This window comes from Tinamus guttatus, unplaced genomic scaffold, assembly GCF_059628265.1.
Source record: "Tinamus guttatus ecotype Peru unplaced genomic scaffold, ASM5962826v1 Tinamus_guttatus_pri_ptg000580l, whole genome shotgun sequence".
Classification (NCBI taxonomy): domain Eukaryota; kingdom Metazoa; phylum Chordata; class Aves; order Tinamiformes; family Tinamidae; genus Tinamus; species Tinamus guttatus.
In genome coordinates, this window is record NW_028289114.1 from 311,417 (window position 1) to 339,160 (window position 27,744).

A 27,744-nucleotide genomic window follows, 5' to 3' on the forward strand; every position below is an offset into this window, starting at 1 on the left:
AGAGGTCTCTGCCTTCCTTCCTTCCCCACTGGCCTTGAGGGTTAACGCCATCCCGGATCTCCAGGGTCGTGTAGATTGCAGAGCTTTAGCAAATAGTGAAATATCCACAGCAGAATACAGTAGAGATTTGATGATATACAATAAATAATTAATGCAGGACAGTTCAATTAGGAAAATAAAAGTAATATATTATTCACTGAAATGTGTTCAGCCTGTGCCTGGAATGGAGCAGGTTCTGTTGAAAATGTTTGTGAAGTTACATATTTAAAGGGCACGGGAGAATAAATATGCAGAAAAAGTCACGTAACATTATGTGCAAAATTTTAGTACCTGCTATTTTTTAATTTGTGAATGTATGTGAATCTGGCATATATATAATTAAAATTATGGCATTAAAGCAGAGCAGTATGAGAGTAAAATCACTGACCTGCTTTTTTATTTACTGAATGCACAGCCATTTTAGTGACTGTGAGAGGAATTAATTAAGGGGATTTTAGTAACTCCTTTTATACTGTTTTATTCCAGTGTAGGCTATTCAGTTTGTGGAATATTTGATCAGGAAGGAAGAGTAACTTAAAAATCTGATAGCATGTGTGTGGGATTAGATCAGCACCACAAGGGCCATATAGTGATGCCCTCACAAACTGTAGTTTAAGAGTGAGCTGAAGAATTATCTGAAAAGAAAAACCTAAAAGATTTGAAATATTTCCTCCAGATGCTATATTGCTTTCCTATCTGGACAGAAAGTGAGGCCATGGTCAAACAATAGATGTTAGAAATATTCCAGAGTGTTTTCTGGCTGTTTGAGGCTTCTCCCCCTTGTAGTTGGTCCAAACTACCATCTTGCCATGGACAATCGAAACAGATGGCTGGACACATTTGAGTACAGAGACAAGCTTTGCCCCAGGTAGTTGCTGTTTAATGACGTACTATTGGCAACTCCTGTTTTGTCTTGGCTTTATGCTTTTCTGAAATCACTGACTGAACATCTGTGGAACTCCCAATTTCATTGCGATATGACGTGAACCCCAAAGGTTCAGAGAATCATCATAGAATCATAGAATGCTTAAGGTTGGAAGGGACAAAAAATAGAAATATATATATTCCATATCTTTTTCAAATAAGGACGTGTTTTGTGGATGGAGTAGGGTAAGGAACTTAGCTCAGGATCTGAATGCTGGCTGCTTCTATATTTGCTTTCACTGCCTGTGTGTCCCTTGGCACTCTGGATCAGGAAGGGTTTGGTGTCTTTGCTAGAAGGCCACGCTTGCTTACAGGACTCAATCTTGCTTGTAAACGACTATTCCTCATTTATAAAAGAGAACTTGGCATGCTTTGGTTTTAGAGGACTTCTGAAACAATTTGATTAAATGTAAGAACTGTTTGATGCTTCAGTTTGAGCTTTACTTAATTTCAGTATATGAACTTACACAAAGGACGACTGAAAAATAAGAATTGCCATATTCTTTTGGGCAAATGGTTATATTTCTGACAATGTAGTTTGATATCCCAAGACCACCAGGAAGTAGTAGAAATTGGAAAATGAGATGTCTTATGCTTTATTTGGAATTGTAACAGCACAGTGGGGAGGAAGCCTATCCTTTTCAAAGGCAACAAATAACGGGTGCCCTTTGAAACAGCTTGAGCCTTGGTTTGCTCCTGCAGTTCAGCTGCAGGCAGGCAGTCGTACGGGTTGGTGTTAAGGTGCTGTTAGATGTATATGGTTAGTCTGTGCCTTGCAGACTTCTTTTCCGATTTGCATGCTGATTCAGCCAAGCTTGTTCTTGCATTTTTAAACCTCAGGAAGCCATCCTTTCTTCATTTAATAATTACTCTTCCTGTTCAGATGCAAGTATAACGATGAAGCACTTGAAACATGAGGTGCTTTTTCTTTTTTTCCCCAGCACATATAATACTTTCATAAATACTGCATTTATAATCCATTTTCCCCAATAGATTATTAATAATTATTTATTCTAACTTGCAGTTTCTCATCAGCATTACAGGAAAAGTATGTGGCTATATCTCTTGTATCAGCAAGATGTACTCGCAGCACTGGGAGGCAGCAGGATGGCTAGGTTCTTATCTGAAGAAGCTATGAGCAATGGCACATGGCTGATAACTTAATGGAAGTTGGATAAATAAAGGAAAAGAAGCTCTGACATATCAGGGGAAAAAGTCATTAGTGGACAATTTCTGTATCCTGTTTTCTATTAGTCTGTACCAAATTGCTTTGAAAATCTTAGTGGGCTTTTCCTTTGGTCTTCAAATAACAGGTTCTCTTCTTATATTGATTTGTTTATCTCAAGGGCTGAACTGTTTGGGTGCTTTTAATTTCTGTTTTGCATTTTTTTTTAATCTGCATTTGAACACATGTGCATCTCCCAGTCATCTTCCTTCTCACCCCTTTTTTACAGACCTTTACATAATGCTTTAGGAACACTAATGTGATTATCCAAATTAAAAATAAAATAAAGCAAATCCCATTGTAAATGATGTAAGATTTCAGCACATGGCTCTGGATTTGTATGATGAGATATAGTCCATTTGCCTGTGCCATAGTTAGAAAGCAAAATGTGAGCGACTCTCTAAACCTAATTTGTAGCGAGCTTTATAATGCGATCCAAGCTTGCTGTTTACCTATGTTGTTTGCATGCAATGAAGTGTTTTTATTATTAGTTTATCCATATTGATTTTTCTGCCCTCGTTGACCTCTCGGAGCAGAGCTTGTGGTGGGTTAGTAATACACTGTGCAGCACATGGATGCTTTTCCAGTTGACTCCAACACTGCAGTGGGCTTGGGCATTAGGACTCCATTTTCTAGGAGGGAATTTGTGAGGATCCTCGACTTTCTGTGGACTTTTGTTAGAGACTAATCGGGGGCTAGCAACAATATGCACTGAGGTGGATACAAAATCCTCCTTTAGGGCAGTGCAGAGCAGAGCCTGTCCCAGGTGCAGGTGCTCGGAGCTGCCCTGGGCTGGTCACAACCGGTTCCAGCTGGTTCTGACCAGTTCCAGCTGCCCCTGCCCAAATTGTAGGTGGTCAGAAGAGCACGTGGCTCCTCTGCTCAGGTACATGGAGAAGGGATCGTGGCTGCTGCAAAGGGGAGGTGTGAGGGTATGTAAGATGCAGGAGGAGCCCTGTGAGAAGGTACAGCTTGGGGCATGAAAATGGGGCACAGGAGACACCTCTAAAGGGCGGTGGCCATGGTGGGACCCGTGCTGGGGCAGGGACACCCTGGAGGACACTGTGGTCCCCAGGGCTCCATGGTGGAGCAGCCCCAGAGCAGGAGGGTGCCGGGTGCCAGCCCTGTCCTGTCCCCATGCAGCCTCCCCTGGGGACGTGGGGACCAGGGCTCTGGGAGCAAAGCCCTGCCTGGGGGCCAGAGGGAGGCGCTTCCCTACCGACTGCTTTGGTTTCCTTTTCTTCGTTCCTTAATATCCAATAACAAAAGTTCATTAATTGACAATAAAATCAAATTCCAGGCACAATTACAGCAAGTGCCTGTCATGGACAGTGACATTTTAGAATTTTACCTTCCTCTCTAAGTAGTTTAACGCTGAGGAATGTGGAAGAAGGCAGTCAATATTTTGATACAAGCCCGCTCTGTATGGCATTTTTCAATGCTGCAAATCTACTTTCAAGTGAATGTGTAAAAGAATGTTAGAAATTGGCAAAGGTTTTCCTGTAATATTTTAATTTAACTACCTAGGTGAGTTTTTTAAAAGGGATTTTACAAATTACAAACCTGAATGTTCATATATTCAAATAAAGGAGGAAAAAACCCCCTGCCTTCTGTCTCTGTTCAGGGTAGAAAACTGTGCAGACTTTCTATGCAGTTTTCAGTTCCATTTTTATGTTGGGGAATGGCAGGGCTGGAAGATTGCTTAGCTCTTGCAAACTCATTCCTTCTGCTCATGGTTGTAGAAAATGGAGATACTGTGCCAATATTATTGCATATGGAATCATAGAGAGCTTCCCAGGATGGTCTGCACCGGTAATTTCAAATGATGCTTCCAAATCCTGTAGTGCTTGTTCTCTGAAACGCGTTTTTATTTTCTAGGAGATTAGATGTTGCATCACCAATTGCAGACTGTGATTGAATCAGAGGTATTGGTTATAGTGAAGGAAAAGGAGGGATTTGATTCAAGTTTTTGTAGTTTGGACCTTCTAGGATACAAGCATGCAGTGAGCAGAAGAATAGTGATGAACTGCTAAATTGTGTTTTTCCAAGTCATTTAGAACAGGTAGTCCTGTTTAGGAGGTCTCACTAAAAGGATAACATAAATATTTGAGTTCAAAACAATTGGAAACTCAAGTCCTAGTAACTGTCTAAAAGCCTCTTATGTCTGTTCTGACATAGTCAAGATCACGTTGAGCGATTTAGGTCAAGTCTTTTTAGTAAGGGATTTTTTCCTACATAAACACAGCTCCTGATCTCCTTTCTCATAATATGCTGAAAATTGTTTGAAAGTACCCAGGCATTGCTGTGGTACTTGATTTGAAAAGGGCTACTACAATAATAATAAAAAAGGGTGTATCTTTTGGGTTTGATTAGCAGCCAGTGACCCAGAGAACACAAATAATGTTCGTAGCAGTGAAGCTCTCGGCCATTGTAATTTGTGTAATTATGATTTCAAGAAAGAATGAATAATTTTTGCTGTTTCCCAGGAGCTGTGTGTCTGCTAATTTTTTTTTTCTTGTTTTCTTTTGGTTGTAAAGGACAAACATTCTGTATATTGAATATACAGTTACAGATGAGTAAGATCCTGGAAGTGTGAATGTGAGAATAGCACAGTAGCAGCTGGCATTAACTTTTTGATAGCTGTGGAACTGGTAGTAAGCCAATGAAGGGAGCAGAAAGGAAAAGAAAATGGTACAGATAGTGAGATTTTTTTAATTTTTTTTTTTCCCTGTCCATCCATGTTCATGGTATAATTCATTGTATAGTCATAAAAACTTACCAAGGAAATGATCTCTGGAACAGAGATTCCCATGGAGAGTTTGGTTTTGGTTCTGAATTTTGAGGTTTCAGTCCTTCTGTAATAAATGCTTGGTGTAACTTTTTTGTAGTAATGAGTCTTTTCCAAGAACTTTAATATGTATTTAGGAGAGGATTATTTTATTCTTGGCAAAAACTATCATTTCCCTATTAAAAGCTTAGCATCTAATGTAGAGAGTTCAGTCAAAGAGTGAACAGCTTATTTGATTTGAAAAGCTTGTTTGATTCTTCTCTTCTGCTTGAGAACTTTTTGAAATATAACAGCATAGCTATTAATACCAACCTTTTTCTGTTTCCATTTTCAAAGCATCTAGGAAGAGTTAAATGTTATGTTTAAAGGGGGGATGCTGCCCTGTGTTTCCTAAAATCATCATAGGATGTGAACTCGTTTTAGTGGCAGTGATACTAGCCTTATATTTAATGAACATGTAAATCCTTGCAGGAAAACTTTGAGGATGTTTTCTTCTTTGTAATATGCAGAATTTTGTAGGTTATTTCCACTTAGATGTTCCTATTACTCTTTCTGCAGTAGTAGTTTACAAGGTTTGCTAGGGTTCAGTGCTATATGGTAGAAATCAATAAACTAAATTTTTCAGTTCTGGACTTTTTACAGTTAAATTGAACCAAATCAAAGAAGTGAATGACAAAGTTGCATAGAAAGGGTAGGAGAATAGTTATGCGTTTCTGTAGATTGATTTTGTACTATTTAATATATGATGGTACCAGTGCTTAAGAAGAATACATCAGATAGGATATTCTTTGGTGCAGGTGTAGCTGTTGGTTTGCAGATTGCAGCACAGGTGATGCACATGTCAAAGTAATTGTGGCCATGGTAATCATGAACAGAGAGATAACTAGGTAAAGGGTTCAAACCTGCGCTAATTTTAAGTGATAGGAGCGTATTCTCAGGCTGTTAGCTTTCAACTCCTCTAGAAAAGGCCAGCTTCCTTGTAAGAGAGCAGGATGTTTAGTGTATCTTGGTGCTTGTAATTCATGTGCAATTAATTTTGTTTCGTTTTCTGTCTTGCTCTTTTGTCCACAGGTAACAAAAAAAGTCAAGTCTATGCAGATGTTCCATACGCCGGTGACTTACGCTATGCAGGGTGACAGAGTAGGTGTCTGTGTGACCCAGTTTGATCCCAAACTGTTAGAGCGAGGTCTGATTTGCACCCCAGAATCACTTCACACTATCCACGCTGCCATCATTTCCCTGAAGAAAATCCAGTATTTTCGAGGACCGCTTCAGACAAAGGCAAAGTTTCACATCACAGTCGGTCATGAAACAGTCATGGGAAGAGTGATGTTTTTCGGTCCAGCCCCTGCTGATTTCAATGAAGAAATTCAGGAAAATGTTTTTAATTTTGAAAAAGATTATCTTTATCAAGAGGAATACTTGTCTAAGGACTCGAAGACTTCGGAGGAGAACAAAGAAAATGACCAGGCCGAAGTCCAGCTGCCCAGGCAACAGTGGGCCCTGCTGGAGTTTGAAAAGCCGGTCACTTGTCCTAAACTCTGCCTCGTGATCGGCTCCAAGCTGGATACGGATATTCACGCAAATACCTGCAGATTGGCATTCCATGGGGTTCTGCTCCAAGGAATGGAAGACAAGAACTATGCGGAGACGTCCCTTCCGAGGCTGAAAGTGTACAAACTGAAGCACAAAGAAGGGCAAGTGGAAAGGGTAAGCTGTATTTTAGTGTTACTCACAGAAATGATTGTCCTGTTATAATGTGTATGTTGTGCTACAGCATTTTCACCATGTTATGTCCTAGAATACTTGTATGTGTTTGCAAAGTCAGGAATCATTATTTAAGAGTCTATTCAGCTCAGTAGTGTTAAGTAATTTGCTGTTGTTCTAATTAGTCCTTTTGGTATCTAGCCACTCTTTGTCACCTGCAGAGTAGTTTGGTTACTTTGGTAAGTGGCTCATGTCTTCCTAGTCCCCAAAACCTCCAGCTTCCTACTGAGTTGTGTAGCACTGTTACTCCGCAGTATGTTGGAAATCGAAAATGTAAAGGCTGTAAAATAAATGGAAGGCAATACCAGGTTAAATAACATAAAGAATGCTGTTGGTTTATATTTACCTTATTAAGTATTTGTTATTTATATCTGTGTTTTCACATTTGATTAAATAAAAGCCTTCATTTTTAAAACTTAAAAGCAGAAAGGAGAATTTCCTACAAGATGCCTTGGAGAGATTAAGTCATGTAACATGGTGAACTTGGGTGCTCGGTTAGCGTATGTTATTTCCATGTTGCACAGGTGATAATCTGGTATAGTGTAAGTGCTTTCCATGTGTCATCGTGGTGGGGAAAATAGAAGAGTTAGTGTCTGAAGTGAAACTTAATTGGGATATCCAGTGGTGGTATATTGTATAATGAATGGTAAAACTGGAATGCTTGGAAATGTGAAGTATTTAAATAAGTTGGTTACCCCTAAATGAAAGGAGATAGTGTAAACTTTTAACTAATGTGTACTTGATGTGTTGGGGTGATATATAAATCCCTTTTAGTTAATTTTTGAGTAAACAGTTACTAATCTCTCTTTTTTTTTTTTCCTTAAAAACCTGCTCGTCTGAACAAGACCTTTAGCTTCTTTCTTCTTATTTGAAATCCGTGGGGCTGTGTTGAATACTGCATAATAGCTGTCCTTCACTATAGAAAACAAAACACTCATCAAAACAGCCTGTCAGGTTTGCAATTTATAATGCAGGCTCATTGAAAGCCTTTCTGTTGGTTTGTTTCACTAATATGGAACAGTAAAAAAACAAATAAACCAAGTTCTCTGCCAGGGCATGATTGTGAATTAGCAAGGTTCTTTTCTAAGCTTCTCGCTGTTATTAATTAATCACACAATTAATGTTTTCCCCTTCTCTCTCAGAGGCTACTCAGAGGTTTTAGTTTTTGCTTTCTTCAAAGCAGTTTCTCCTTTACGTTTCCATTACTGACTTTGGAGGCTGTCCTTTTCAAAGGAAGTAAAATTTTGTGGTGTTTTTGGATGCCAATGCTGGCACTGAAAAGTAAAGTAGTTAGAGGAGAATATTTGTAGTCTTCCAAAAATGTTGCCTTTATTAAGCTGGGTTATATGGGACACACAAAATCAGTAGTCACTTCTCAGAATCTTGGTAGGTGTGTTGGTAGAGGTGGTGTTTCCTCCGAGAGAGCTGCTCGGATGGGGGTGTTGAACTAGAACAAGAGATAGAAGGTGTTCTGTCCTTTCTCCTTCTGTCCTTATTATGACTATATAAATTCTGCTGATTTTTCATCTCGTTAAATTATGTTCTCCATGTTGATATGTTTTCTTCTTCTATGGTGCTGTGTGAACTCTTGAAGCACTTGTGTTCTTTACCAAGACTGTTCCTCATTGATGGTCCATGCTGCTATATCCAGAGGGACCTGTGAGCCAGCTCTCTGTGTGTTTTGTGGTTGTTGAGAAGATGGAGAACAAAACTGTGTGTGAAGCACTGAAACCTATACTGGCTTTTTGTTGTGCTTAACTGATAGGGACTGGTCTTGGATTGTTTCTTTATTTTTGCTCGCAGTGCCTGGTACTTCCCTATAGGACTTGAAAACTTGCAGAATGCTAACTGTATGAATGGGATTTGTTTGACTGGGTTAACTGGCTTTGTAGTTGGCCTTGAGTTTACTTCCACTTATTCTGTTATTGATTTTATTCTGTAAATGATTAATGCTAAACTATTCAAATATTACTTTCCTTTCTGGAAAATAACCAATGAATATGTATTATTTGAGAGATGCAACCTATTTGGCTGATATATTTTGTAAACTGTTTTGATACATTCCCATGCTTTTTCAAATATGGAACTGTGGAAGTTATTTTATCTTCTTTTTTTAGCTTTCATACAGCAGCCACTCAATAAAGGCCTTGATCTCTATAACTGGCTCTGTAAACAAGTGGCTGACACCAAGGCATCACTCTAGCTGCAGGAGTAGGTTAATTCTCACATCCTGCTCCTCGTGGAACTGTAGGTCACACAAGTCACACACAGTGAGGATTTTCCCTGGCATCCAGAAGGGACCTTACAGTGAGTGTTGCTGTAGCAGCAGCTCACAGGGAGTTGGAGGGGCATGTGGGGACTTGGGAGTTGGTGGGAAGAGGATGGTGTCAGTTACAAAACCTCTGCTGGGGAAGTACTTTCAGCACTTACTGAGGTAGCTGCTAAATCCTTGCTTTTGCAGCAGGAACAATGGGTGGTACAATGACTTTTTTTAGTACATAAAGTCACTAGCTAATAGAAAATCTGAATCAGATGGTCCCACCCTGCTGCTGATGGATGGCTGGAGATTAGGAACACTGAATTTAGGGTGTCTATTCTTGGCACTGACACAGGAAAATTTCATTCTGTCTGAGCAAGGAAGCTCCCCCCTCCTCATCTCCCCTGGGAGGCATAAAAAATAATAATTAAAAAATGTGTTACCTTCATAAGAAGTGACCTTTCCCTCCAGAGAGTCCTGCTGGGGAAATGAGCTTCATTCGGAGCTTCCTGCGAGGGCTGGGAGAGAGGGTGGCAGGGGCCGGTACCGCGTCAGCACTGGGTGCCACAGACACTCGTGGCTGGACTGCAGCGCAGTGTAGTCGTAGCCGTTGGTAAACTATTGCCCTTGATCTGCTGTGGGCTCTGCCAACCCCCCTGCCTGTTGCTAAAATTACAATAAATTCCCTGCAGTTTAGCTAGCAGTTTGCCCAGGAGAAGTCAGGCATTTATAGGTTGGCTTTGTGTTGCTATTCAGATTAATTTCAGAGACCTGATGAAATAAAAGGAATCGTAAATTCATTAAGTTTCAGCATCACAGTACTTCGCTTTTGTGCCCCCTCTGGGGTTGTGCCCTCATCCCCCTGCCTGCTGCATTTTAAGGGTTTTTTTTCTTTTTTGTTTTCTTTTTTTTAATAAAAGCGTTTTTTTTCTTGAAAGATTTTTTGGTTCTCTAGGGGCAAGTGTAACATTTTTTGCTTAAAACACGGATTTGATTTCTATATGAAAGAAGTAAAAATAGTATGTAAAATGGCAGATGATCTTGAATTCATATATTTTACTGAAAATTAATGCATTAACTTACAGTCTCTCATCTGTTCATGGCAGGTGTTCTACAAAAATCCATGTACCCCTCAGCATCTTTTCTGCTGCACGCTGTTTCCTTTGCTATCTTGCCTCTTCAGTGCTGTGAGAGGTCAGAGCACTGAAGGAGAATTAAATGGTTCTGTTATTTACGGGGATTTTCAGATTTACCTGTCTGCAATATTTCACTTAGCCTTTTTGCCATCATTGTTTATTTGCTAACTTTCTTTTGTTTTTGTTTGTTTCTTGTTTTAGTTTTTACTACTGTAATATCTGATAGATTTGCTTTAAAAACAGATTTGGAGTCTGCCTTTTGGTTAAGCTGGTCACTTTTCGACTGTGCAGAAAACTTGCTTTGCTGGAGGACGGAGGTTTCTTTTGACCTGCTTGCGTGTTGGAATTGCATCTTGGTTATGAGAAAGTTGCATGATTCAAAGTGGAATTAGAACTTGAGGTGCCTTATTTAATACCTGAATGTGTGGATGCTTCTGCTTTGCTTTAAAGCAGTTTTGTTTGGGTGTTAGGGTAAATCTGTAGGAGTTAGTTTTGATGAAAATCAAATATGCTTCTCTCTGAAGTAAGAGGGCCCCTGCAAATGTTTGTCTGCTTAACATGATGTTAAAATGAAGTAGTATACTAGTCCAGCTTGCTCGTGCAGAGGAGACTTTGGAAATGGGAGAAGTGCAGTGGAAGGAGGTTTCTGTCATCTTTCCTGCATAATTGTATCGAAGGAAGGACTGTGGCCATCTGGATAGCTTTTTCTTTTGCAAATCCTTCTTGGCTACCTAGAAAGTGTGAACAAGAACTGGGCTGGCAACAAGTGGCTTGTAGCAATAAAAAGGTAAAAGCAGTGCTGAAATTGCTCTTGTGGAAGAGAATGATGTGGTAATAGGAACTAGTGGGAACAGAGATGCTGCGGAGCCTGGCGAGCGGAGGATCACGAATGAAGAGCTTTGGTGCTCCTCTCACTAGCGTTCTTGGCCTTGAGAATGCAGGCTTGCTAATTTGCAGCACATCAGCATCCTCCGGAGTCGCATACATGAAAATTGTGAGGGTAAGCAACAACTATTGTCCTGAGTCACCTTGGGCTTCTGAAGATAGCCCCCTCCAAGCCAGTTCTTCTAGTTTTGGTGGGGAAAAAAGACTTGCATTAACCATAGCACCACCTCTGGGATATCTCCCTGTCAGAAGTTCACCTCTGAACAGCACTGCAGCCTAATTTCCATCTGACTTGCAAAGCAGCTAATCAGTTCCTGGGATAAATTTTATTTTTTTTCTGGACCTGCAGCTTGAGTGCAGCGAGTATCAACTGCAGGGTGACCTGCAGCAACCTATTATGCTTTCCTGCATGACTCAGATATTCTGCTGGTTTTGAAAATGTTTGCACAAGCAGGATTTATCTTGGGATAGTTGTCACAGGGCTCTATTGTGGAGGATGCTCATAAATCAGTCACTCGGTGGTAGAAACAAAAGGAGAAGGAAAACTCCTGCCCTGTTTGCACAGCACAGGCTGCACCTTTGGCGCTTTCCAGCTCGTTTGGTGAAAATACGTGCATACCTCAGCTGCAATTGGTTCACATTTGTATGAAGTATGATAGAATATTTTCTATGAGAATGGACTTGTCTTTCCTAAAGATGCTGGATAATCACTACTTTCTCTGTATCCTTCTGACATCAAAATGGGAATTAATTCCCTGGGTATGGCTCCAGATTTTCCATATATTTCTGATTTGCCTTGCTTTTAGGCATTGCCTGTTTGGTGGAAACCAACCTGCACTTGTTTCCTCAGCAGTTTCCATGCGTCATGGCATGTCCCAGTTTTTCTTACATCTACTCCAGGTCTGAGTAGTGGCTTCCCCAGGGGACTGAGCGTGGCGAGCCCTTTTGTACCTACAGCTCAGTCTAGAGAAGAGAAATACCTCTTGCTGCTTGTTTTACTTGCCAGAACGTTGGAGTGATAGAGTGTCTCCAGGGAGAAAAGCATGGTTGCAGAAGTGAACTGTGAAAGTAGAGGGAATTATCAAGACTATCAGAGAAGCAGAGCATTTCTTCTGAAGCCTTGAATGGAAGACAAGAAGTCACTATCATCATCTTGGTTTTCCTTCTGTTCAGTAGGATAACTCTTTCACCATTCTTAACAGATCTTTTTCCTCTTCCTGAAGAGGGAATGAGATGAAGTGGAGATGACTACTAGTAAGTGGCTCTGAGAAGCTTATGAGAAAAAAAATATTTAAATTTGATTACCATCTATTACCTGGACTGTTCTTTAGAGATTTGGCTTTTTTCAGAGGTCATTATATTTCCTCCCATTTTTTATGGCATTTTATGGATGAAAATAGCAACATTTATGAAGTTTTGAGTTTGTGGTAGCTCAGCCTCATGTTTAACAGGACAGGCTGCTAAAGTAAGTTATGAAGGAGGAAAAATGCTCTCTCCCATGAATGACAAGAATATCCAATGTGGTCCACGTAAGGCAGAGACCAGGCTTCAGGGGGAGAGCTCTTTGCTTTAAGAGGCCATTGGTTAATATGAGAGTACCTGAGTATGCCTGTCTGGGAAGACTGCTGAATAGAGAATCATTAATGAATAGTTAGGGCACTGTGACAACATTTACAGACATCTTTTCACTAGCACCCAAATGTGCTTCAAGGAGTTGTGTCCATGTAGTGCATAAGTGTTCGTGGCAGTAACGCTCTTTACATTTTTTTTTGCCTATCTTGGGGTTGAAGGAGCGGTGTTCTGAGGAGTAAGAGAAGCACATTGTATGGACATCTGCTTAGGTTGTTAGAAATCACAATGTTTTGCTGGTTTATGAGGCTGTTGCCTAGTCTGTTGTTTTCCTGCAGCTGCACTGCAGCTCCCGAGCAGGGCACGTGCACGTGGAGCACCGTGCCAGCCAGCAGCGACCCTTTCTGCAGCGAAATGCAGGTGACTGCTCTCATGTGCAGGACAACGTGGGCACGGAGAGAGGGAGTCCGAGCCCAGGCTGTACAGCAAGAGCTGATGGGGTGCTGCTGCCTGCAGGGACCTGGGCTGGCTGCAAAACCTTCCGTGCTCCCGTCGGGAGAACTGGGGGATGTCGCTCCAGCTCCTCTAAACACGCAGACGCCACAATTAATATTTTTCCTGCTTTGAAGTCTGAACATGAGTTTGTTTGGTTCTGCTTGGCTGCTGATGGTATGCTAAATACAGTAATAATGCAAAGATGAAGGCAATCAGGTGAACAGAAGTGCACAGCACATTCACTAGTTAAAATGCATTGTAAAATAGAAGTATAAAAGATGCATTTATTGGCTCTTGTTCTACTCTTGAGTAAAAAGTTTTGTGAAATTTAGTGAGGAAAGGGAGGGCTGTTATGCTCATTAAGAAGAAATTCTATTTCTGTTAAGCAATACTGAGAAGAGGGTGGTGATATTTACTGACTGTCACAGAATAAGGATTAACAGTTTAATAAATTTGTCGTAAAAGCATACTAGCTAAGTCACGGAATCTGCCTGCTTATATGAAAAGATTGGTATTTTGTTCACTCACCAACAAAAGAGCAACTTGTTCCACATGACTGCGTAGCAGAGTTTTGCAAGGTTTGAGTAACACCTATGGTTATTATTTATATTATTAAATTTAAAATGTAGACATGCTTTTGGGTCTTACAAGTGTATGGACAGCTGGTCTTGATTTTTCTGAGGTTGTGTAGGAGTCACCTGTGGGGGAATCGGTTTGTCAGCAAGGCAACCAATACACCATTCTATTTATTGGATACAAAAATAAATTAAGAATGTTACTTAGATTGCAAAATCAAGCACTTGAAAGTTAGGAAATGCCAGATTTACAGTTGCCTATGCAACATTAATTCTTTTCCCCTGTGCCTCTATCCTGGGCAGTTAATAAGGCAGGATTCCTGTGAAATTTTTTTGGATGTGGTCATGTAAAGACTGTATCACGGGGCGTATCAAAGAGGGGCAGAATTAAGGTTGTATGGACATCTGGTATTTCTTAACTTCTTAAGTGCCCAGTTTTGCAACTTAAATAACTTAGGAAATTACATTTATATAAAACTTAGGCATTTTTAAAGTAGAAGGGTAAAGTAAAACTCAAACCACATATATTACTGGACTGTAACCATCCCTTGACTATGCACCTTCACTAGGATTGGAGCTGCACGTACCCAGCAGTGTAGCACAGACCTGAGTTGCTTGCCATTGCCAACTGTTTGAACCAAACGTCAGGAAGAAAAACTTACACTAGGGAGAAGATGGTCCTTGGGGTTTACGATGCAGGCAGGAAACCTTAACTGTTCTTCTTGGCTGCTTTCTTCCAAGTGCAAGATGGGCAGTGGATCCGTGTGCTGGAGTTGGACAGCGTTGAGGCTTGGGATGTACGTGGTGGTTTTGTATATCCATGTGCTGTACTTGGAGGGGAACGTGAGTCTGCTCTCTCCTCTCCCTTTGCATTAGTTCAGCCTGTCCTGGGACTCTCCCCGCTGCCTGGTTAACTTCCAGGGAGAATTTTGCTCTTGATGCCTTTCTGCCCTCCCAAAGTCATTTTGGAGCAGTTTCCTTTAGAAACATAAATCACTATCAGTTGTGGACTTCGTGCTGTATGCTAGCTTTATGCAAGTCCAAAATGAACTTATTGCATCACATTAGTATTTTCTTTTGGATATTTAGGTTCTCAGAACCTGTGATTGCCATAGTTAAAATACTTGAAAATAGTTGATGCGAGTGTCTCGAGTGTTCTTCAGTGACTGAGAGCACCACAATCGATGTGGATTCTCACCGTAACAGACTGCACGTGTTGTCAAGATCACAAACCCAGCTGATGGTGAAAACCTGTCAGTTCCATTCTCCTTCACCCTCGTGGGGCTCTGTTTATGGTCTTTTTTTTCCCAATATATAAGCCCACATTTTTAAAAAGGAAAATAGGAATTTGCCGCATGCAAAATATTCCCACTTCTGACACAGAAATGAAATGTGTTCTGAAACTGTTTTCTTGAAATAAATGATCTGTCATTGACTGTGAGATGAAGATGCCTCAAGTGGACCTTTTGTAAAGTACAAAAAAGCAGTGAAAATATTTTGTATCTTTAGTGCTACCCTTAGGATCCTTTTTTTCCTCCCCCGCTGTTGGACTCTGCATTAGCTCCAATGGGCTATTTTTTATGCTTGTCCAGAATATTGCCAAGAATATTGCCAATGTTTTTATCATTTATTTTAATTCTAATTGTTTTATTTCAATTTTCAACCACCATTATTTTGTTTTAAATTGGAAAAGACTAATGTCTGTTTTCTTCTAATATTTGCAATTCAGTATCTTTACCTTGTGTTGTAACTTTCCCGTGTCTTTTTTTGGTACCGTTCTGCTTCCTGTTTTGTGCTTTTCTGTTTGGTGCTCCTTGTTTGCTCTACAGATGGGTTAAGATGTGGAGGGGTTTGCCCTCAAAATGTTTGATTGTTTGAGAGCCTGTTCAGATGACAATAACTTCTAAGGTGGCTTAAAAATAAGAGTGATTTAACAGGCCAGACAATCAAGTTTGCTATTCCTGCTCAAAATGATTTTTTTTTTTCTTTTCTTGAAATTGAATGCCGGTGCCTGCACTATTAACTGCAGTTTGGCAAACATAATACTGTAGCATAGGTGCTGTTAAATGGGGAGTGTGGTCTGGTACACGAGCGTCTTGGTATTAGCAGCAGTGTTATGTGCCTGAGATGCACATGCATCACCTATGGCAATAAACTGTGTTTGCTTTTTTCCTGCAAGCACAAAAGCCAAGTGGGAAGGGATATTTCATAAACCCAGTGCTATTGTGTCCTCTGGTCTAAGCCATAAAACAAGAGTAGCAGAGAAGTTCCCTTTGAACTTGAAATCCCTTTCTAAGCTGCTGATCTAACCTCAGTGAGAGAGGGGGACGACACCAGCCAGAAAAATTCCTCTTCTGGATATTTCCCTCCCACTCTGCGCGCCCCTTCCCCCCATTAAAAAAAAGGAAAAAAAAATCCTTAAGTGAGTTTGATGCTGCACCTCTGCCCATAAATTTAGAAAAATATTATCGTAATGTAGGTCAGTGAACTGAAACGCCACCGTACACCATGGGGGATTAAAGTCAGGGAGGCAGCCCTCTCCCACTCCCACTAGGTCATATGACAATATAAACAAGAAATGCAAGGAGCCTTCAGCTTTTTCTTGCCTTAATCCTTTGTTTATGCAGCACTTAAACTGACTTTTGGGGTCGTCTCTGTCTGGCATTAAAGCCCTAAAGCTTTTTGAAGTTTCCCTGAAGTTAATAAAATTAGTCTGCCCTCATTGCTAGGCCCCTTGCTGTTGCTTCAGAACAGGCTACATCTCCCTTACTGTCTTAGCGGCATTTGGCTTTTTAAGTTAATAATATTTTATAACAAAAAAGGAGTATATGAGAGAGAAACAGAAAGATCTCCCAAAAGGCCATTCAGTTAAAAGGCAAAGTGATTGCCCTTGTAGATGTTCTGAGAACTCAAAGGGCATTAACTTAAAATCCAGTGATGAGGTAAATTGATGGTGAAGTAATTGGAACTGTTGAATCTCAATTGGAGAGAACAGTCCACATTTCTGTCTCTATGAAGAAAAACCTAAAAGTTAAACTTGTTCATTTATAAAACTCTTCTAGTTGAGAAGATGAGGACTCCTTCATATGAAGTACCTGTGAGTTCTACCCCCTTCACTCATTCATTTTACTGTAAGGAGTCATCAGTTCTCACTGTTCTTGTTGCAGCTGCTCTTCTCTCATTATTTAGGTGCCCGTGGTGTTACGCTGGGGGGTGTTTGTGTGTGTGCAGTATTTACTGGAGGGGCCTGAGACTCCAGGGCATGAAGGTTTGGTTTCCAACGGCCACTCAACTTGCAGATTTCCCATTATCTTAGAGCTGTTAAAGCAATATTTATTTTTCCCCATATAACCCTTTGAAATACAAAAGGAATAATGTTGCTGTGTTGGATTGAACAGAATATTTAGAATCAGCTAGAGGAGGACTTTTCTTACATGTTGACCAGCCCAATGAAAGGATTGATGCAGATGACTTCCTTGTCCCACAATATTTGCAATTGCAGTGTTAGACATAGTGTACAAGTGCAAGGGCCTAAAAAGAGCATTTTATTTTGAGGAGTGTGGATGTTTTGTTTTAAAGCATTAAGTGAATCTGACACACTTACTATCATACACACGTATTTCATTTTTTCCTGGTTGGTGTTCTCAGAAGTACATGGTGTGTGCAACACTTGTTCACAGAAATCATTCTGGATTTCTTTGAACAGTGTTGTCAGGGAGAATAAAGTGAACCCTGCTAATATAAGTGTTCACCCTACAATTCAGGTTTTTAATTAAGTTAAGAGAGAGCTTTGAAGGTCCTCTGTGTGTGTATTGTGGTTTATGGTCTTCCTGTCCCATTTGGGGGGTTAACTAAGGTAAAAGCAGGTATGTGGAGAAGTCCTACTGAAGTGTAAGAGACCATTTGCATTTCAGTTATTTGCAATGAGAAGCAAATAGCAAGCAGTGGAGAAGAGGGATGTTTTAGGAATAATGACTTATAGGTGCAGGTCATTTTTATTAGAGCAGTTGATACAGTTGGAAAAATGACAGTTTTGGGGACCAAGTGCTTTCCCAAGTTGGAGTGAACAGCTTCTGCTGAACTTGTGCAGCATCCCCAAAGAAAGGCTTATGCAACTGAAAGCTTTATTGTCTTCCAACTGTAGCAGTTGCTATGATAAAAATATTAGTTTTACATTTAAGCTGGGGGTTGGCAAGGGTGGTACTGCTGTTAATAGTTCACAAACTGTATTTTAGTTCCTGCATGTGTGTGTGTGGTTGGGGGTGCTGGTGCTGCATGATCCTCTTGAGGATAGTTATAGCTGAGCAAGCGAACCCTGTTTCAGACAAGTGCAAGATGTAACTTACGATACTAGATTTAGCGTTAGGCTATGGACTGAGTCTTTTGGCATTGAAATACAGGCATACCTATAAAACAAAATAAAGAAAAAAAAAGGAATTTGAGTCTGTGTGTAAAACAATTACTGTTTGTGGAAGAGGGTTCAGGAGAGTAGCTGTCAATACACCTGCAACATGTAGAGTCATCCTTTAAATTGAAAAAAAAGGAGTATTCAAAATCTGTTGTAGTTCTTGAGCATTATTCATTTTTTTTTGCTCTTTAAAGCTCTTGAGTTAATTAAAAATTGTTCCTAAGATACGAGGAAGAGAATAGCTCAGCGAAGGGCTCAGACCTGGGTCGTCCCCTCCCGCTGGGGGACAAACCTTGAAATTAAAGTCGGATACAGTGGTCGTAGGCTTTCGGTTTAACAAATCAGTGTGTGCGCAAAGGTGACTGATTTAAAAGGTTGTATTTGGAAAAGGAGGAATTCCATCGCCTCTTTGAAAGTGTAGCTACTGGAACACAGTTCTGGAGTTGAGAGACAAGGAATACTTATATAGATGATAATGCACTTGCTGATGGAATGACTAGTGGAATAAACACCGTGTATGGTGGTATGTAAGTGCTGTTCACAGAAAGATTTCAAAGCAAGTAAGAGATTTTAATTAACCATTCATTACATCACATTTGAGGCGCATTTTTTTTTCTCATGTTGCAAAAAGGAAGGTAAAAGCAGAAATAAATTCCTTTAGCCTACTCCAGCTAAGAATACAAATTTTATTTAAGCCTGAGCTGTTCTAATCTAATCTAATGCTCTTTGTTCAGTAGCAGGTAAATGGTTTTCAAAGATACGGTGGTGAAAGTCACCAAACTATAGTGCATCTACTAGGTGTAATTTTTCATGTCACTTTAAGCTGTAGACTCATGAAGTCGTATTTCTTTTGCAGGTGATGGATGATTACAGTGTGATTGGTCGTTCATTGTTTAAAAAGGAAACAAACATCCAAATTTTTGTGGGTTTAAAGGTCAAACTATCGACAGGAGAAGACGGAGTAATAGAAGGTGGTTTTGGACAAAGCGGCAAATTTAAAATCCGAATTCCAGGTAGGTGCTCATAACTTCACTGAACAGACATGAATCTGTCAAGCACAGAGGATCTTTCCATGCTGCAAGGCTATCTGAATATATCCAGTAGGTTCCTAAAGGCCGTGGCATCAGTGCACACTTGTGTGGACACTGAATATTTGGTGGATCAAGCTGCCTTTAATTAAATGATGGTGGTTGTGGCTTAATGAGATCGAGTGGCCTGAAGCCATGTCTGCCTGCAGGCAAATGTAGATCTGAAAATGATTTCTGCTTAAGTATCGATAGCAGGAACAGTGCTGTGTTCAGGAAAGGCTTGTGGAAATCTGTGTGGTTTTTCAACAGAGCAGTTGAAGTAAAGCAAACCTGTTTTTACCTATAGCTACTTATTAAATACAGCATTCTGTTTGTAAGTTTCTTAGGTTTACTGTTCTGCATGTTACTACCTTAATTGCCTTGCAGAAACTGCAAATGAATGAGCTTTTAGGGATCTCAAGGGGTTTTTATGACTCGTGTCTTCTGGTTTTGTCATTTTATGAAGCACTGTATTTTGATCCTTGTTGAATTGCTGCAAGAATTTCTGCCTTAGCTTAAAGCATGGGGAATGGTGGGTGCCAGAGTTTATAAGAGGTGTCATTGGTGTTGGTTTTTCCTTTACTGTTGAGGCTGACACGTTATTCTGCACCTCTGAACAGTGATAATAAGTGCTGCATTTACTTCAGATTGTCGGGTAGTATTTCAACAATGCTAGTAGCATAGTACTAGTAGGACTTTGCATTTCTCTAGTGTTTTCAGCCCAGTTAGTCGTTAGTCTTCCACTCTATCTGGGCAGCTGAGCAAAACTATACTTCTGTTGTACAAGAGGAGGAAAGGAAACACGATGCTTCGTGACAGCCAGCAAGCACGTGCCATTGATCTGCAGGGAAACCTGGAGTTTCCTGACTGCTGGCCAAAGATGGACAATTTGCTATTTGACTTCAGACTTCTGGATGCAAGTGTATTAAACTTGGCCCCTAGCAGATAGGCTTTTGAGCTGTCAAATGAGAATTTCTGGCTAAGTAAAAAGCTCCTGTTTTCTCTCCTAGCTGTAGTAATTCCAGTTTTGTCATCAAATTGCAGACTTTGCAAGTAGGGCTGAAAGCCTATGACCAAGCACAATAAATACTTAAACTGCACTGGGTGTTTTTCATTTTTTTTCTCATGTGGAAAAGCTTTTTTTATTTCATTTTTGTATTGTGAAAAAGCTTTTAAACGTTTGCTGAGATGCGTAGATTCCAATAGGTGGTGAAATAGTGTGTGAATGGGCTGCACCGCTGGAAAGAGTTCAGGCTGAAAATGAAGATGACGCCTTTAAAAATGTGATGTTTCTGGTAATTTTTGTTCCACGGTGGTGGTAGACCGCTGGGAAGATACTGGATTGAGCAAACTCTTCACTTTGTGGGTGAGAGAGAAGCCTAATGAGGAGGAGTCTTTGTCCTTGTTGTCCATGTAAGAAGGAGCCAGGCCCGTGAACCAGCAGCTGTGTAAGGAAATAGCACACAAATTTAGAAAATGGCTTTTCAGTTTTCAAGCTGAGTTATCGTAGAAAGAAATGGATGCATTTTACCAAGCTGTTCCCTATCTAATCTTATGTTTTCCTAATGTTCCTGATGAAACAGAGGGCCCTTTATAGTGTCTGCTCTTCCAAGGAGAAGAATGTGTGTGCAAAATATTGAAATTTAGTATTTCTATAAAGTCAGCAGAATAATGTAACTTCAGTTTTCTTTAGCCTGGATCAAATTTGGGTGCTTTAGCTCTCTGGAAAGAAGCAGCAGTAAGTTAAATGGTTCATTCAATTTCGAGCAAAATGTGGTTAGGAGGGAAAACTCATGCGATTTGGAAGGGTCTAAATAACTGTTTCTTTAAGAGTTACAAGGATTTGTGTGTAGGGGGAGGGCTGTTGCTGTGATGCTGTTTAAGTCAACTGCAGTTCACATTCCTTTGTTAGGTCAGTGTTGCTTTTTTAATGCGTCTGCATCCTGTTTGTGGGTTTTCCTCTTTTTATATATTGAATTTAACTGATCAGATTCTTTTTTTCCCTTCCCCTCTATTCTTCAGCTTGGTTTCACTCATTTCTGTTTTACAGATTTCTTTTTTGCCAAAATCTTTCCCATATATATATATTTACACTTTATTTTTCAGTGATTCCTTCACAAATATATCAGGGAATGGGAGGGAAGGGAAGGAAATGTCCAAATTGAAACTGCCTTAACTGCCTCAGCCTGGCAGTCAGTCAGTCTTGTCTTATTTAAAACCAGTGTTAACCTCTGGACTTGAGTAGCTGTTGGGGTAGTTAACCTTACGATAGCTGAAGGCTGCTTTTACTGTTTTCAGATGGTCCTTTGTAAAAATCAGGTAGATGTGTTGGAGACACTTACCTTGACCTGTAAGGGTGACACGTCGCGCGGTGCAGCCCGTGCCAGGGTGGTTCTGGTACCAGAACCCTGTGCCCGTGGGACATGCTGGGGTCTCCCTGCGCTCCCTCTGTCGCTGGGAAATGGCCCCTTTGGCTGTAGACCTCCTTTCAAGGACCTTGTGTGTGTTATGTTTTCTGTGGGCTGAAACTTGGCAGACCTTGGAACCCGGAATGATGGAACACAGGATCTGCTGCTTTTTCTGGCACTGCTTGTGTGTAACTAATTAAGATACTCCTCTCTGTTCTGCGAAATGGGGGTAATTATTATCTGTTCTGGAAAAAAAAAAGTCATGAAACCTCTGATTAATCTTATTTTGCAATTGGAACATTGATATGTCTTGAAAAGGTACAATTACCTTCTTTTAAAAGAGTTCAAACAAACAAGAAAAGTGTCTAGAACACAGCATGCAATTAGAAGTTCCTCAGCCTCAGAAAGATGTCAGCACTTTGGAAGAAATTCAAGGAAGAGCAACAAGAATGCTGAAGAGGCTGAAGGGATTGATTTATGAGGGAAAGAAGATGAAAAGAAATGCATGAAACTTGGCTAAATGATGTCTGAGTGGGAGATACAATTATCTGAGAGTACTTGAAGAGCCTAATGGAGCAAAATCCCTTCGGGTGGTCTAAGGAGGTAGAACCAAGGCTAATAGCATGATGCAAAACCCAGGGTAGCTTGATGAGATGTTACCAAGCAGAGATTTGCAGAGGAAGATGCTCAAGTTGTGTTTTGAGAGTACTCGTAGGGAGCTCACTCCATGTGTTTGGTAGTGTCTGTTTGAGGATAAAAGAAAAAAATTCCCAAGGATAATCGTAGTTAGAAAAACAGTGTATGTAACGTTCAGGTAAACCTCTATTTCCTGAGTGATGAGAAGGAATTTTTGATGCTGTTCACAGTGCCATCTATTTTTTTTTTTTTAAGTGTGTGTGGTGGTGTGGTGCACATTAGCTGGCAAATCCCCTATTCTGTAGGGCTGGTTGTGGGGCTATTTGTGCTTTAACAGAGGAAAAAGTTTAAAGATGTATTGCTTTACAAAATGGTTTAGTTTTCCGATTGGTTTTATCAAATACATAAAAAGGAGGCATAAGCAGAGCCCTTGTGAATTTACAGCTTAAACAGAATTTAACAGAAAGTTTAAAAATCGCTGCCTTGCAAGTTTGCGCTGTGTTCTGCAGGTCTGGGGAATGAGTGGAGAGGATCATCCACCGTTCAGTCCCGGACAAGTTGGAGAAGACCGAAACACTGCTGAAGTGTCCTACTCTTTAAAAAGCTAACGATGACTGTGCTGGAAGATGGCTATTTCACTTTGTAGCACTTAGGATTCTCATGCAGGTTGATAAGAAATTCAGGGAAAAGTTCAGTGAATCATTTAAATAAGTTATTGATAATTGCTGATTTTGTAAATTGCTTGTCTGATACTTTACCCTGTCAAACTTGGTTTGGTTTGCAGAATCATAGTCTGATTTGGTGAGTCTCATGACATTGCTTAACCCGTTGGCTCTAGATATTCCAGTTGCACTAGTTCTTGTGTGTTGTTCGTCTTGTGTTTAATTATTGTAAGATACAGCAGCTTTTAAAATCTAATTGGGACATATGTAGTATCTCGGGCACGGTTCACTTTCCTTTCAGACTTTGCTACTAATCTAGGTGTTAGTGAAGTGTTCATCCTTTCTGTTGCACTGTGGTGTGTTTGACTGCAATTTTTTTCTACTCTTTTTGAGTTCAGTACAGTAAAAAGTGCTATACATGAGATGTGCTAAAAAGCTACATTATTTCCTAACGCGAAAGAAGTGGTGCATATCTACCAATTCATAACAGTTCAGCACGTTTCTGAATTGAGCAAATTTGAATGTAATAAAATGCACGCTCGTTGCAGGCAGAGATACAAGTGAGAAAATTGGACTGCGAGCTCTCTTACTTGGGGATTGTTCATAGCCGTTCACGATAATGGTAGTCTTAAGTTTCTTACAACAGGTGAAGACAAACGTGTTGGTGACCATTTCTATTGTGCCAGTTTTGCAGTGCTCCGTGTGTAAGTGTGATTGCTTATGTGAGAGCAGGGCTGTGTTCACCGCTTGCATCTCTTGAAGTGCTGACCGTGCCATGGAAGTCTCCTCTCGACTCCCAGTGTTGTTCCTAGTTCTTTTTAGTGCAGGGGTCCCAGGGCCTGGGAGATGTTGCAGTGCTGCTCTCAGATGATGTAAAGTAGAACTGAATTAACCAATGTGCTTTTGTTCTCGAGACACGCTCAGCTTTACGTGCAATTAAGGATGGAAGTATTAACTATCGTTTTTTTCCTCCGCTTTTTCTTAATGTGTTGTGGAGATGCTGTGTCTTCGGGGTGGTATTTCTGTATCTCAAGATCTGTATCTTGAAGATACCTTCAGATGCAGGTGAACTTTAAATAGTCAAAAGGAAACAGCATGTTTCAAACTGATTTGGGGGGCAGTCTTCACTGCCATCAGCAGCAATAGGACAGTCTCAACTTCTTTGGTTGTACTGAGAATAATTAAACATTTTGTCGCTAAGCAGCATTTTTTTTTCTGTGGGAGATCCTGTCATTTGCAGTTGTTTGTGTTGTGCTAAAATAAGAAGCTTTTTTAGGCTGAATTTAGGCACATTTAAAGTCCATGTTTGCCCTGTCTGTCTTTTCTCTTAATATAAGAAAATAAAATGTTGGCTGAAAGGGTCTGGTAGGTTGCCATCCCTGTCAGTATCAGGTGAGGCTGAGCAGGATTTCAGTCGAGAGAAGAAACAAAAGCCCAAGGGCAAAGAAATTTGTGTAGCTGTTTTATTTAAAAGCTGGAGATTAGCTCTGCTTGTTCTTCCACAGTCTCTCTTCCCCTATCCTCTAAAGCAAACAAAACCTAAAATCCTTAAGGGGTACTTCACGCATAAATCTCCTTCTATCCCTTTTGTGAAAGTTGGCTAGAGCAATATGGACAGAGGCTGGGAGGAGATCGGTGCCAGGGAAGCCTCACTTCCCTGTATGAGCCTCTCTTGAGTGGAATAAGCTGTAATGATGTAAATCTCTTGGTGTGAATTTTTATTCCATTTTTATGTGGAAGTCTGACAGAAGAACTCCAAAGTACCTTTTCAGAGGTAACATCCCGCAAGCCCATGTTGGCTTTTGGGAATGAATATTCAGTTTGCTTGACCTTAGTTTTTTTGGATGTTGTTCTTTCCTGGCCTTCAGCAAACCATGGGCTACCCCGAAGACGCCCTTCCCCGAGCAGCACGGGCTGCCCTGCGGGAGGGACCCTGGGTATCCTGCACTGCTTGACCTGCTCTCGGCGCGTCCTTCCTGCTTGCTGCACACAGCGGGGACTGCGGCTCTCCCCGTGACGCCAGTGTGGTGGGTGCCCTCTGTGACACGTCAGTTGGTGGCAAAGAGCAGTGTTCCCCCAACCTCCTCTTGCCCTGCTTGGAGAGGGACCCTCTCCTTGCACCGCAGGGAACTTGCACTCACAGCAATCTCAGGTCACCACCTCAGACGTAGAACCTTCCTTCTGCGTAGGGTCTCCTGTGCTGTGCATCTTCCTGGGTAATGCAACCCTTAGTACTCCAGGGGATTAATTTGTTGAAAGTTGCGTTCCCTGACAATAAACAAATAAAAATATTACATATTAAAAGCTGCTACTCTGCTGACATTTGAATAACCCCCCCAGCAAATTCAGCTGCGTGGTCCTGGTTGCACAGCTCCTGGTAGCTCATGCAGCTCTGCAAGCTGCTGCGCTCACGGCTCGGATTTGCCATCCCATTGCCGCTACCTGATGCGATGACCTTTGCAAATTATCAAATATCTTGCAGCCTCGTTTCCTTTCGTGTAAACCGCCCCATCAGGCTGCCCTAAGCTTTGCTTAGCATGCGTAAGAAATTCTGTGTTAAAAGGAGTCCTTTAGCTGTAAATTATCCTTGTGTAGGAAAATGAAAACAGGTGAGTGGGTGACAAATGAAGTACTCAGAAATGAGCGAGTATATTCCCTCTATAAAAAACAATCCTATGCTAATTTGCGTGTGCAAATAGTTGCACAGTCAACTGCAGAATAAAAACGTATTCAAGTTTTTAAAATCTTAACACGCTGTTGTTTAGAATGCTGATCACTCTAAGTGGAGAGACCTTGCTGTATCCACTGCAAAATCAAGTATCTTATTCCATATATAGACCAAATTTTGCATTTAATTTTGATTTCCGTGGACTTACGCTACTGAAATGGCAGACCGCTTGGACTGGATCATACTGTGGAGCGATGTGCTCCATCCTCACAGAAGTTTAATGTGACATTGTACCATCCACACCCAGTGGCAGGATGCGTGTGCTACCTTGTGTTTGTTGTCTTTTTAGGTGTTTCATTTTGCAGATTCAACAGTATTTCCCTGTATTTTCAAGTGTGAAAACATTTCTTTTTTCCTGGAAAAAGAATATAGCTAGCAGTGTTTTTTTATTATGTGTCTATACTATTCTGCTTGGCAGCATTAGAACATGCACCAAAAAAAAAAGTTTCCTAAATACCATATGTCCCCTAGAACAAGTGTGAATTTCAATTTTTATTTTAACTCTAATCTAGTTCATTATAAGAAACTGTTGGGATGCTTCAGTGTGTGCCTTGGAAAACTGCTGAAGGGACCAAGTGTGGCTTCTTCAGAAGAGTAAAAAATATATATATGTTTGAGAACAATAAAACGAGGATTTCCTGTTAATTACGGGAAAAGCTCACTGCCACTCATTCGTTTAAGGCTGCTCTTCTGGGAGAGATCCCTTTCTGGCTAAGGGCTAATACAGGAGAGATTCAGAATACCCCTGGGGATCCAGTTATGGGACTTGGCTATATCAGGAGGCTGTCACAAACCAATACTTTACTTGTGAAGTGATCGGGAGACTCCAAAATGTGCTGGGCGAATGCGCATTTTATAGTTATTGCCTTGGTCCTTGCAGTGGTTTCACAAGAGTATTGTTTGAGAAGATTCCTCATTTTAATGGGAAGTGGCTGCTGAGTACCCTGGGCACAGGTAGGAGGTGGGATTTCACTGTGGTGTTTTCGGAGCAGCTCATTCTGCCCCGTTAGTGGGGGGCTCTCTTCAAAAGTCCCCTTCTTCACTTGCTTCCTTAGAGCCTGAAGGTGGGAATTGAGAGCTAGGTGGTATTTCCAGGTCTATAGTTAATTTATACAACATCAAAGGAGGAATTACTTTCCTTCATCTCTATTGCTGTTTCTTTGTGTGCAAAATGAACTACTGTCTTGGAATGTTAGTCCTTGCCTTTGCAGTATTTGAATGGAAAATACTTGTCTCCAAGCATTTATGTAACTTAACTTTGATCTTATGAAGAGTCAGTTTCCATAAAGCATAGGTCATGCATTCAGATTGCCAGTCAGTGACACGTTTCTCCTTTTCCATAAAGTGTTTGTGCTTTTTTTTGCTTGTTTTTTGCTTGTTCATCCCTTGGGCCCTTCCCCTTCCACCAGTGTTTGGTCTGAGATCTTAGTGAAGTGCGAGGACACACGTGCACCGTGAGGGCCTCTTAGGGACACGGTGCCCACACAGTTTGTGGTTTGCAAACTCCAGGCTCTGAAGTACTGACTTGCAGCAGCCGCTGGGTAGTGTTTGGGTCTGACAGTGCTGACATCGAGAGGCCGAATCAAGTTTTCTTCCTGGGACAAGAAGTAGTTTTATTAAATAACGTGCATTGATTTTTACAGGAATCTATGTAAAGCAATCTTTGGTTTGTGTTTTCACACAGTGATCTGAGTGCTTGTAAGGAAGTAACTGGAGTGTCACTGGACTATGGACACGTTTTGGTGGGGGATAGGGGTGTCTGCTGTGAAGTGTTTTTTGTACAAAATGGACAACAAAAACATCCCTGACTGTAACAAGGGTTATTGCATTGTTTAAAAAATGGAGAAAAATTCTTAATACCTGGTATAAAAGTTGTAGGTAAAGAAGAGAAACATCATCCTGACTTAGTGTTAGTGGAAATTTTCTAAGGTTATAAACTCAATCATGTGAATTCCATATTCCATACATGTCGTGTTGTAGATTTTATCAGAACAGATTTTTAAAAGCTTATAGCCCCCGGTTTTTCTTCCTTCTCCTTTTCTTTTTTCTTTCTTGTCTTTTTCCTTCCACCTATTGCAGATTAGGGAATCAAGGCAATTTGGCCACTGAGTAATTCAGAGAACCCGTTCTTCCCTGCTACAACTGAGCAGCTACCCAGGTTCATTTTCCTGATGT

The 27,744-nt window shown here is 40.7% G+C and overlaps 1 protein-coding gene across 1 annotated transcript in view; it reads left to right on the top strand.

Moving 5' to 3' along the window:
- Positions 1-27,744, top strand: part of EEFSEC (eukaryotic elongation factor, selenocysteine-tRNA specific) — a 110,927-nt gene that overhangs the window by 49,958 nt on the left and 33,225 nt on the right. The window contains exons 5-6 of the mRNA XM_088534629.1: positions 6,048-6,686; positions 18,925-19,081. Of these exons, the coding sequence (XP_088390755.1) occupies positions 6,048-6,686; positions 18,925-19,081 (796 nt within the window). The remainder of the gene's footprint in view (positions 1-6,047; positions 6,687-18,924; positions 19,082-27,744) is intronic.